Raw genomic sequence first — 12,838 nt, 5'->3', positions numbered from 1 at the left:
TAAATAAAAATATATTATGATTCTAATGTTTTTTAAAACCCCAGTTGCTATCTCTTTTTTGTTGCTTAATGGAATTATGAGTGACTTTGGTTTAAAATTTTTTTTTCTTTACACATATTACTTCAAAAGGTAAGAGGGAAAGGTCACCACTGTTAATCTTTTTACACAGTAAGAATTTAGGATAGCAGGAACTTCCCTGGTGGCCCAGTGGTTAAAACTCCGTGCTCTCAATGCAGGGGGCCTGGGTTTGATCCCTGGTCAGGGAACTAGATCCCACATGCCGCAACTAAATATCCCACATGCAGTAACGAAGGTCCCTCGTGCCACAACTAAGACCCGGCGCAGCCAAATAAATAATAATTTAAAAAAAGAATTTAGGATCGCAGTCTATGCATAGCAGTCTATGCCAAGTGGGAAACGGGAGCAGAGATTCACTTGAACAGACTAAGCAAATAACTGGAGTTTGGGAAGACTAATGCCAGAACTAGACGTTTCCTGTTGTGACTACTCCCTCTTCTGGTCAGGATGGCTAAGGGCTTAAGAGATCAAGCCAATGGAAAGACACTGGAGGTCAACCTCCCAGGGCCAAGTTCTGACCTTGGAAAGAAGACTAACAGTGATATCTCTGAAAGGAGGTGGGTAAGAGGTGACTCTGACCATGCGCACTTTTCCACAAGGAACGCCTACAAGCTTTGAAAGTGGTGAGCTTCCGGGGTGGCTGTCGGGAAGATTAATTTTGGTGAGTCCTTGGGAGCCAGCCCAGGAAGCCTGACCTCCCTCTTGGGAAGGATACTGGGGGCTGAGTGGTCCCAAACAAAAGGGTTCTTATGAAAAGAAGGCAAAATTCAGAAACCATTGGCCAGCATCATGTGTCAAACTGTAAAAGTGAATCTCAGGTGTGTGATCAAGAGCTGAGGCTGTTAGGAGAAATGGTTGAAAAAGTTAGTGCAAGGTGAAAGTGAATTATTTATGAACTTCAAGCCATTTATTTCTATTAAAGTGAATTAATTATTAGTGAGCTTCAGGGCATCAGCTGTACACAAGGCAACAATGGAAGGTTTTCGATGGCTTTCTAAAAGGTTTTATTTAAAAATAACTTTAGACTGCAGAGAAAAGTTACAAAAATGGTACAGAGAATTCTCGTAGACCTTTCCCCCAACTTCTAATGTTAACATCTTACAAAACCAAAGTTCAATGATCAAAACCAGTTTGGTTTGGTTTTTTAATTCTATGCTGGCTGTGTGTTGAGAGTCAGAGCCAGGTGACTTTCACCTTTGCACAGGACAGACCAGATGGGTAAGGTGAGTCCCAGTAACGTGTAGTGCCATCACATTAAACTAAATGACCGCAAGGGACTGGTCTCAAATGATATTTACAGATGAAAATTGCACTATGAAAAGGAAAATTCTGTACATTCTCTATTCTAGACTATGGAAATGAGATAAAAGAAAAGGATGGGGGAGGAGAGAAAAGCCATAGTCACATCACTAAGAAAACGGTGGGGAAGGAAGCAGGGGTAGGGCAGTGAAAACGTGTCCTGCGTCTTACAGATCACCGGTTGGGAAACTCTAGATTCATTTTCTTAGGATTTTACTAGATAGGTGTAATGGGTCGTGAAGAGCAAGGAGGAAAGGCACTGATTACTGCCAGGTCCGCACATCGAAACTCTGGTGCTTAACACCTTTTGTGATCCCCTGCCACATACCTGTGAGCAGGTGAGGCATGATAACTCCATGATTAGCATTCCATGGTGGCTTTCACAGAGGACTCAGCAGGAAGTACCCGAATTAGACTTTCCAGTTGCATGGCTGTGTATCAGAGATGACCCAGTGGAAGAATGATGGTTTAAAAAATAACCACGGTAATAACATGAAATTCTTTGGGGATAACAACTACAAAAAACAACAGAGTGACTTAAATACAGGCTGGTAGAGAAATATTTGAAAATCTAGGAAATTTACTAAAACACTGATGTTGTAGTCATTGCCATACATGGAAATTTTCCTACCTGGATATGTGATCAAGAAAGTTTTCTAAGGGATGGTGGGAATCTGGGCAAATGCCATTTGAAAAACTTCCACAGTATAAAATGGGGGTAAAGAAATATTGTTGTGTTTTCATAGGATTTTTTTGAGCAGAAAGCTTCCACTCATTCCGCTCTATATTTAACAAATGCACTGGGCCAGTTTCAGGTTCTGGGTATACAGCCGTGGATTAAGACTGACAGATCCTTTATATCGTAGTTGAAGGGATAGAAAAATTACAAAAATATATCAACAAACAAGATAATTTTAGATAGTGATTAAGTGTCACTGTGAAGAAAATAAAACAGGTGAAGTGACAGAGGTCAACAGATGTGGAGAGAGTGGGTTTCTCCTAGATTAGGCTGTTAGGCAAGACCTTGCCATAGAGGGAAGATTTTGAGACTACAGTTTTGCTCTCTGCAATTGATCTCAAAGACTGTAGTTGGACGTTGAGACTTGCCTTTACCAATGTATTTCTTGGCTTTGTTGAAAATCCAGCGAGTCAAGAGATCCTTGAAGAAAAAGTTGGTTCCCGTGCTTGGGCAGGGAAAGTATAAGTCTGCAACATAGTGTAGCACCAGAAATTAGGGTAGTACTCAGAGAATAATGAGAACATATCAAAAGGCACAGAAGTCACCTTGAAGAGGCTCCTGCTGGCTAATCTGGGACACTTTGAGCATCCAAATAAATATGATAGTAATAGGTTGTAATTCAATAACTGAGTCCATAAATCCATACATGCATATATACATACGTATGTACACACCTAAATGGAGGAGAAGGGAAAGCTCTTACAGTAAAAGACCAACTAATAAATACAGAAGGAATAATGGAGTTAGGAAATCATGAATGGTTGCTGTAACTAATGGGTGAAAGTTTGACAAGGAGCAGAACACTTACATAGTTGCAAAATATCTCCCCATAGATTACTTATTAATTTTAAGCATTCAATTTTAACTTTACAGTGAAAAAAAAGCCTAAACACATCATCTAATCAAGTGATCAAAGTTATATCACTGGGAATTCCCTGGTGGTCCAGTGGTTAGGACTCTGCCCTTCCATTGCAGGGGACAGGGGTTTGATCCCTGGTCAGGGAACTAAGATCCTGCCAGTGGTGCTGCACAGCCGGGGTGAGGGGGGGAAGTTACATTGGGATATAAGTTACATAAAAAGTTACATAACACTGGGACAGATTGACTCACAGTCAATCTGATAGAAAGCGCTGAGGACATAACATCACTTTAGTGGTGTCCCTAAACTGAATAAACTGAATTTGTAGTCATGAGAAAACATCAAACAAACCCAAATTGATCAACATTGTAGAAAATAACCAGCATGGTCCTAGATTAAAGGAGACTACTGAGAAATGAAAATCAATGCAACACATGATCCTGGATTAGATCCTAAACTGGAGGTATAAAGGAAAGCTATAAAGGACATTATTGGGAAAATAGAAAAAAAATAGTATACAGATTATGGATTAGATAATACTATTGTGTCAATTTTAACTGTCCTGATTATACAAAAAAATTCTTTTTACTTAGGAAGTACCAAGGTGTTTAGAGTGTGAGGTAGCATGACGTCTCCAACATACTCTCAAATGATTCAAAATATGTACACGACACGTACACACAGAATAGGAAAGCAAATGGAACATATACAAACAATTGGTGGAGCTTGTACTATTACTTCAGCTTTTCTGTAAGTATGAAAATATATTAACATGAAGAGTTACCAAAAAGCCAACCAACTAGCAAAACAAAAACACCCCAAACCTCACTTGCTTAAGCTTCATCTTGGTGATATGACTGAAGTCATCATTTCTGAAGAAACTCTGACCTTCATGGCACAGCTGTGTATAAGGTGGAACTGAGCTCCTATTAACTTGTACCCTTGGACATGGTGGTACCACAAGCCAAGTTCCAAGCATAATCCTCTCTGCCCTTTGAGTACAGCAGAAACCTTATTTATCCTTCATAATCAACACTTATCAATCTAGTCAAAACCATGATCTTTCTAGGATCAGCTTGTAAATTTCTTTTTTTTTAATGTATGCCTCTTTTTTTAATAAAGTCTTAATCATTGGTAACTTTATTTTTAATTAATTAATAAATTAATTGTTTTTGGCTGCATTGGGTCTTCATTGCTGTGCGTGGGCTTTCTCTAGTTACAGTGAGCGGGGGCTACTCTTCGTTGCGGTGCGTGGGCTTCTCATTGCAGTGGCTTCTCTTGTTGCAGAGCATGGGTTCTAGGCGCATGGGCTTCAGTAGTTGTGGCACGCAGGCTCAGTAGTTGTGGCGCATGGGCTTAGTTGCTCCGTGGCATGTGGGATCTTCCCAGACCAGGGCTCAAACTCATGTCCCCTGCATTGGCAGGCAGATTCTTAACCACTGAGCTACCAGGGAAGTCCCTCAGCTTGTAAATTTCTGATAAGAATCCGCTGTGATTCTTTGGAAGACATCAATAAAGTGCTTAGTAATCTCCTTTCATGGAAAATATGCAAAAGCCACAAGGAGAATGAGAACTAGAAACTCTAACTTGATGAAACTAGAAGAAATTGAAACTCTAAACCACAAAGTATGCAGAAGGGTTTCCAAAGCAGCAAAGATGGAATACTGTTGCATGTGAGAGGAAGCAGACAGGAGATGTGTATTTCTACAAATCTCCAAAAAAACCAGCAAAGAAGATTTCTCCAAGGTGAGGGGACATTCTCAGAGGTATAAACCCAAAAAGCCTTCTCTTTTTTACACTAATGAGTCCAAGGTGCCTAGACAGGCAATAAGAATGTCTATGAACCTGGTTTGGTTCCAAAGAGACAAAGGAGATGAGGCTAAATGAGAAAACTCACAGATAAGCTGAAATTATAACTACGTACCAAAAAACCTACTGCAAACACATTATTCTTTTTTTTTAATCTTTATTGGAGTATAATTGCTTTACAATGTTGTGTTAGTTTCTGCTGTACAACAAAGTGAATCAGCTATAAGTGTACATATATCCCCATATCCTCTCCCTCTTGAGCCTCCCTCCCACCCTCCCTATCCCACCCCTCTAGATTGTCACAAAGCATCAGCTGATCTCCCTGAGCTATGCGGCTGCTTCCCACTAGCCATCCATTTTACATTTGGTAGGGTATATATGTCAGTACCACTCTCTCACTTCATCCCAGCTTCCCCTTCCCCCACTGAGTCCTCAAGTCTGTTTTCTATCCCTGCATCTTTATTCCTGCCCTGCCACTAGGTTCATCAGTACCGGTTTTTTTTAGATTCCATATATGTGCATTAGCATATGGTATTTTTCTCTCTCTGACTTATTTCACTCGGTATGACAGACTCCAGGTCCATCCACCTCATTACAAATAACTCAGTTTCGTTCCTTTTTATGGCTGAGTAATATTCCATTGTATATATGTGCCACATCTTCTTTATCCATTCATCTGTCAATGGACATTTAGGTTGCTTCCATGTCCTGGCTATTGTAAATAGTGCTACAGTGAACATTGTGGTACATGTACCTTTGTGAATTATGGTTTTCTCAGGGTATATGCCCAGCAGTGGGATTGCTGGGTCATGTGGTAGTTCCATTTTTAGTCACATTATTCTTTTTATTTTTAAATTTTTTTGCAAACACTTTATTCTTAATGGTGGAATCTCAGAAGGATTTCCTTTAAAGTCTGTAATACGGATGTCCACTACCAATCCTATATTCAACATTTTCAGTGAAATTGTAGTCACCTGAATAAGGTAAGAAAAAGAAAAAACTTGTGTAAGAATTGGAAAAGAAATTAATTTGCCATTATTTTCAGACAGTGTGATTGTCTAGAAGGTAGATAAGCTAAGAGCCTATAGGAAAGCTACTAGAATTAGTAAATAAGATCAGCTGGTTGCTGAATATAAGATCATTATATATAAGTGAACGGTGTTTATATATACCAGCAAAGAATATTTCAAGCAATAATAAAAACCCATAAATTACTAAGGGTAAATCTAACAAAAGATGTACAGACTTTAACATATAAATTTATAAATTTTATAAAAGACTTAAAAATGGACTGCTATAACAACTGCTGGGCCTGCGTGCCACAACTATTGAAGCCTGTGCGCCTAGAGCCCACGCTCTAAAACAAGAGAAGCCACCACAATGAGAAGCCTGCGCACTGCAACGAAGAGTAGCCCCTGCTTGCTGCAACTAAGAAAGCCCGCATGCAGCAACGAAGACCTAATGCAGCCAAAAATAAATAAATAAATTTATTTTTAAAAAGAAATAATTATTTTTTAAAATGGAGTGCTATACTATTTTCATGGATTGAAAGATTCAATATTTTAATTGAATTAAATAATTATCTCCCAATTAATTTATAAATTTCATGCAGTTCCAATAAAAATCACTGCAGAATTCTTTTTTTTTGAAATTTCCACATTCATTTTATAACCTATATTTAGTCTTTCAAGTTAGAATGTCCAAAGGTTACATAATAAGAGAAAAAGTTAATATAATTGTATCATTCAAGAAATAAATTTGAAGTAGCCATCTACTACAGAGACCATCTCAGAAACTTACATACACACAATGTACCTCGCACTGACAGGTTTACTGTAGTGGCCTTGTTGCTAAACTATGGGTACACATTTGTTAAGGATGAAAAATTCTTAGAGGTGAATAATAGCAAATAGTGATATGGTCATAAACAACTTCAGACAAACTATAGAGGTCTTCACTGCAGAATTCTTAACAGAATTTTACAATCTGATCCTAGTACTAATTTGCAAGTTTAAGGACCCAAAACTGCATGTCTCTATAGTTTTACTTCAGTTTTCTTTCGGTTATTAACTGTTTTCTTAGGTGGTGGTGCTTCTCTTTATTGAATTGGGGGGTTCTCTTTCATGTTTCAGTTTTCTTCAATTGTTTTTGATATTTATTGGTGTGTCCCAGCCACTTACACCAAGAACCAGCAACCGTTTTCTACGAAAGGCCTGAAGATAAATATTTTAGGCTTTGCCGGCCACATACGGACTCTGCCATATATTCTTTGTTTTTGTGGGGTTTTTTTGTTTTTGTTTTTAACACGTTAAATGTAGAAATGTAAAACCCATAGTCAGCTTGCAGGAAATACAAAGTAGGTCACAGGTTAATTGGCTACACTTGCTCTGAGTCTACACTCCTTCCTGTTGCTTCATGAAGGTGGAGGATGAGAGATAGGACTGACTTATCAGATTTCTCATGATTCAGTTTTCCAACCACTGTCCAAGGTTGGTCCACGGAGAATGCCACTGTGTGACAAAGTCTCACTGGTGCTTGGCAAAATGAGAAGAAAGGAAGAGCAAGTTTTTCATAAAGCTTGATTTCTAAAATTTAAAGAACCGGTCTTTCTTTTGGTTTTTTTGTTGTTGTTGTTTTTTTGCGGTACGCGGGCCTCTCACTGTTGTGGCCTCTCCCGTTATGGGGCACAGGCTCCAGACGCGTAGGCTCAGCGGCCATGGCTCACGGGCCCAGCCGCTCCGCGGCATGTGGGATCTTCCCGGACCGGGGCACGAACCCGTGTCCCCTGCATCGGCAGGCGGACTCTCAACCACTGTGCCACCAGGGAAGCCCAAGAACTCATATTTTATAAGAGACACAGTCAACACATGCATTGAAGTTTCAGCTGGTGTTTATGGGAGTCCAGTTCCTCTAAGAAGGCTGATCATCTGTTTTGGTCAAGCACACTTTTTCCATGCTGAGGATTCAGCTGTGACAAGTGAGTTTCCACTGACTTCTGCTGTCTAGTTCTCTCATAAGAGAGCCTAAGGGTCAGGAAAAGGAAATCAAACATCTAGTTCTAATCTACATCTTTCTATACTAGATGCAGGCGAGAAACCTTGTATTGTCTGTGAGCAGAGGAAGGCAGCAAATTATATCAGAGTAGCTAATGCCACCATCAGTTCAGGTTAGGCCCATCTCGTATTAAACCTATTATCTCTTTTTTTAAATTGATTTACAATGTTGTGTTAGGAAACCTATTTTCAAATGTCTTAACAGCGCAGCCTGTTCTACCATGATAGTTCTGCGACCTCTTCTGGCACTTACATAATATAACATACTTGGGGCCTCCCTGGCAGTCCAGTGGTTAAGACTCTGTGCTTCCAATGCAGGGGGCGTGGGTTCGATCCCTGTCTGGGGAACTAAGATCCCACATGCTTCGTGGCACAGCCAAAAAATGAAAAAACAAACAAAACCATAATGTAACCACACTTCTGGAAATGAATGTGCTGGTGAAATTTATTTACATTATGTTCTCTCATCTCAATCACATCTAAGTCTTGGAAATCTGTATTTGCATACAGAATCCGATACATTCCTGGGAGAATTTTTTTTTTAACAAAAACAAAACAAGATACAATCAATGTGATAGTTGGGTAGCTTAATGAACATCTTGCTTTTGGGGGGTCTCATCTGGGATTTCAGAGTGAACTGTATCCAGAGGCTGCCAGTGGCAATTCATGAGAGAGTCATAGAGTTCTTCACTTTCCACCATAAATTCTTTGTTTAACTCCTCAATATTCAAATGAAGATTTGGATCTGCAGAAGCCAAGAACACATATGAAAAAAAAATAGTTTTACAGGACACATAGTAGAAATGGCTTAAAATTAGAGCTTTTAAAAACACATTAGCAGGAAATATTGCAGACATTTAATGTTAATTTTTTTAAATTGTGTGTTTACTTTCAATAAGACCTAAAAATAGAAATTGAAGCTAAAAAAGTAGTGCTACCAGACTCAATGAGCGTCTAGATGGTGGAAAAGATGGAGAAAATGGATGGAATTGAGAGATAACGCCCGTGGAGATGAACGGACAGGACTTGGAAATGCGTTAAACTTGGAGCAGAAGAGAAAGGAAGGGTCGAGGATGAGTCTTGAGTTTCTAGCATGAGGACTTGGGCAGATACAATGCCAAAGAGTGAACCAGAACTAAATCCCTACGACAGGGCTTTGAAAAATAATCATGCTGCTTTATCTGTTAACAGATTGTTATAAGTGAATAAATTGTTTATAGCAACTAATTCAGAAACAGAGGGAGACCTACACTAGAATTCTCCAGTAGGATCTTTCAGTTTCTAGCCAGCTGAGTGAATGAGGAACCTGGAAAAGGGGTTAGTTTTGTTTTCAACGAGGGCAACAGAAGTTTTCTGTTACCTTCTAGTGAATCTTCATCTTGGTTTTCAGCCAGAGCTGTGGTTTCCTACAATGAAAATCAGTATTTTAAGAAAAAACTAATTTTACTTCAAGGGTTACTCACTCTCTTGGAAGAATTTAGCTCTCAAAAATAATATACACTAAACTCCCTTTTGATCAACTTTACTTTGAATTTTGATTAAAAGAACCTTTCAATGATATAAGTGCAATGCGTGAACCGCGTCCATAGAAGAAAGTCACAAAGGCATCAGACAAAGGCGTCTGGCTTCTCTGAAGTTTCGGGGAACTAACTGACATCCCGGGGCCTGGGCGAGGAACCAGACAGCAGGGACCCTGGCATCAGACTCCACAGGTACTGTAATAGGTACCCAACTCTCCACCTGGAGCTCTGCCCTTCCTTCCAGGTGACAATCTGCAAAGTCTCCATGAGCACATACCCCTCGTGGCCTTCTAATCACAGCCCCCCCCCCGCACCCCATGTCTCAGCTAAGGACCAGGACAGTAGATGCTTAAGGAAGTGCAGAGGCTACAGAAAAGCAAACCAATCAATTATCTTCTTACAGTAAGGAATGAAGTAAATTCCAGAAGCACTCCCCAAATAAATCTTGGTTAGTTACTCCAGACTCTGTGGGCTCTCCTGGGACAATGCAAGTTTTTACAACTCCTCTCTGCAGGCGCCGGCTGGGAACCTGCCTTTGTCAAGGACACACAGCTGATTCCAGGGTCCCTGCTGTCTAGTTCCTCGCCCAGGCCCCAGGAGGCCAGTTAGTTCCCCGAAACTTCAGAGAAGCCAGACACCTTTGTCTGATGCTAATCCTTTGTGACTTTTCTTCTATGGACTCAGTTCACCCATTGCATAATTGGTTAATTTCTGAAGTTGATAATACACTCAAACCTATACCTCTCTATTTAAAGATACAAAGTTAACCACAGGAAGTCAGACCATCTCCCAAAAGAGCACAAAAAAAGAGAGAAGTGAAAGAAGAAAAATACGATAAAACCTCAGGTGGGAATTCCCTGCTGGTCTAGTGGCTAGGACTTGGCACCTTCACTGCCGAGGGCCTGGGTTCAATCCTTGGTCCGGGAACTAAGATCCCGCAAGCACCGAGGCACAGCCAGAAAACCCCAAAAAAAAACAGGCTTGAAAAATTGGAAATGAAAGTCTGGGCAAAAAAATACCAAGCAAACGCACGTTTTAAAAACTGAAGGCTTAGGTGTTAAAGCCAAGGCTATCACACAAAGTGTTACTGTGCACACAAATTGGGGAAAAAATTTTGTAACACTTTGACTGCAAAGCGCTAATTTCCCTATTATGTAAATATCTCACACAGTCAAGAAAAGGGGGGGACACAAGGAAAAAGGTAGACAAAGGACATCAATGAAGTCACAGAGCACAGATACCAATAAACACTTGAAAGTTATTTGCCTCCAATGAAAGACAAATGCCTTCCTCACCTGTCAGACTGGCTAATCACACACAGAACCTCATGGAGAAGCAAGTCATACCATCAATGCAAAGTGTAAGCTCAGGCAGGCTCTTTGGAGAGAAACTTTTGCTGTTTAAGATGTTAAATGTCATATCCTTTAATCGAGAACGTCCCCTTCTAGAATTTTTCCCTTAGCCAAAAAACACTCAAATTCTTGAAAAGAGGTAAAAGGAAGTTTGTTAAAGCACCGAAAACATTTAAAATGTCAGTCGATAAGTGATGAGCTAAAATCACAGCACATCCCAATGGGCAACTTTTAAAGAAAGCTCTCCTGGTGCAACATAACAACAGCAAGCAAGGAACAAACTACTAAGACTATCCGACACTGTCCATTCTAGTGAAGGCGCCTCGAGCTCCCCAAACAGAAAGTAAGCCCATTCACAGTGACTTAGTCAGAGTAGAAGGGAAGATCTAGAGGCCATACATCCACTTGAACAATGCTTTCTTCTAAGCGGGGACGGAACGGGGAAGAGAGTGGGGTGGTGGAGACTTTCTCTTACTCCAATACCTCTTTTAAAGAAATATGTTACTTTAGTCATCAAAAAATTACAATGTGTTAATGTTTGCTGCTACAGCAAAAAAAAAAAAAAAAAGTACCTCTTGTCCAATTTTAAGTGTTTAAGGGTAAAATCTATTGAATGATGCTAAGCTACAATTTAGTAGCAAGAATTCCCGCACAGACTTCACCAACCTATTATGTTTGGAAAACAGTGAGGACTGAAATTGTTTGCAAGTCAAAATGTCTCAGGTCATCAGCTTTTCCTCTCTGGTACTAAATTAGGGAGCAGAAGCCAGGGCTGTGGGAATTTGAATGAGAGGATCTGGAAGCGTGAGGAAAGGAAAAAAGATGTTTCCATATGGGGCACCCAAACCACCCAGTATTAATGCCAGGGAGAGATACCTTGGGTGTAAGCGAAGTTTCAACTGGGTATCCGGAGGTCTCACACACAGAATAAAGGTTGGGTCCATTTCCATCCGTTCCATAGCCACAGCTGTAGCCAGAAGGAGGATAATAGCTGTGCTGTTGCTCGTACCAGTTGCCAAAGGGGTAACCCTGGCAGGAATGGAAGTCTGGCTTCACTCTAAGAGCAGAAGGGAAAGGACAGGAATGACATCACCAATCAAGGCAGAATCACTCAAAAACCCAGGACTCCCTCGTCTTTCCCAGACGTTACACGTAAGGATGATTTCCGCTTTCACTGTTTTAAGCACACCTATTTTCGAAGCAACAGTTTGTACACTGCCAAGTCGTATAAGAAACAGAACACTACCGGTCTCGCTTTTCGTTCAGAGTAGGAAAAATCAGCTCACCTTTGCCAGTACCAGTAATAATTATTTTGTTGCGCTATGCCGAAACCTGCAAAACTCTCTTGTTCAGCCATTTATCCAGACCCTTGATAAAACGATCGGAAATCCACACTTTTGACTCCTGCATACACAATTCCAGCTCCTGGTCTAAACCCGCTCAGCCCCACAAATAACTCTTACAGCTGCCTCAGGGATAGGAATTACCTGCGGTGTCAATTTCGGCCAGGTACTTAATTCCTTGACTTTCATGTGGGTGAAGGAGTGGGTGGGGTTGGGAAGGAGTGTATTGGGGTCACCTGGGGGAACTCCTGCAAACTTCCGCGGGCTTTGAGCTGCCTGCCAGCACCAGCGAGTGTCAGGCCCGGAAAGGCCGACAGAAGGGGGAGGCTGGGGGCGGGGAGGGACCAGAGAGAGAGCGTGAGTTGGGCAACTGTGAAGCCGCAGAAGTCTCCACCCTACCCCCTACGATAATATGTAAGGGAGTCACTTTTAATCACTAAAGCCTTAAGACAAAGACTACAATTCGATGCTTCCCTCCTCAGTTCCATTATCTGCAAAGAATACCTATCAGAACAAGCATCTAGTGGACTTTTTTTTTTTTTGGCTGCGCCCTGCGGCATGTGGTATCTCAGTTCCTCCACCAGGAATTGAACCCATGCCCCCTGCACTGGAAGCATGGAGTCTTAACCGCTGGACCTCCAGGTAAGTCCCTGGACTTTTTTTTTTAAACATCCTCTGCAGGTTGTAATCTTTACCCCAACCAGCTGGTGGGAAGAAGCGGTATATATCACACATCACACACACACACACACACACACACACACACACACACACACACACACACAC

General features: G+C 40.9%; 1 protein-coding gene across 1 annotated transcript; it reads right to left on the bottom strand.

Annotated features, from left to right (window-relative positions):
• Positions 1–8,424: 8,424 nt before the first annotated feature.
• Positions 8,425–12,066, bottom strand: C11H6orf52 (chromosome 11 C6orf52 homolog). The gene is made up of 4 exons (XM_030881158.2): positions 11,996–12,066; positions 11,586–11,766; positions 9,198–9,243; positions 8,425–8,582 (listed from the first exon to the last, which is right to left on the bottom strand). Exons 1-4 carry the CDS (start codon positions 12,064–12,066, stop codon positions 8,425–8,427), a joined length of 456 nt encoding a protein of 151 aa, XP_030737018.2.
• Positions 12,067–12,838: the final 772 nt, after the last annotated feature.

This window comes from Globicephala melas, chromosome 11, assembly GCF_963455315.2.
Source record: "Globicephala melas chromosome 11, mGloMel1.2, whole genome shotgun sequence".
In the NCBI taxonomy this organism is placed as follows: Eukaryota; Metazoa; Chordata; class Mammalia; order Artiodactyla; family Delphinidae; genus Globicephala; species Globicephala melas.
The sequence above is the reverse complement of the archived record's forward strand: the minus strand, read 5'-3'. Positions and strand labels throughout refer to the sequence as shown.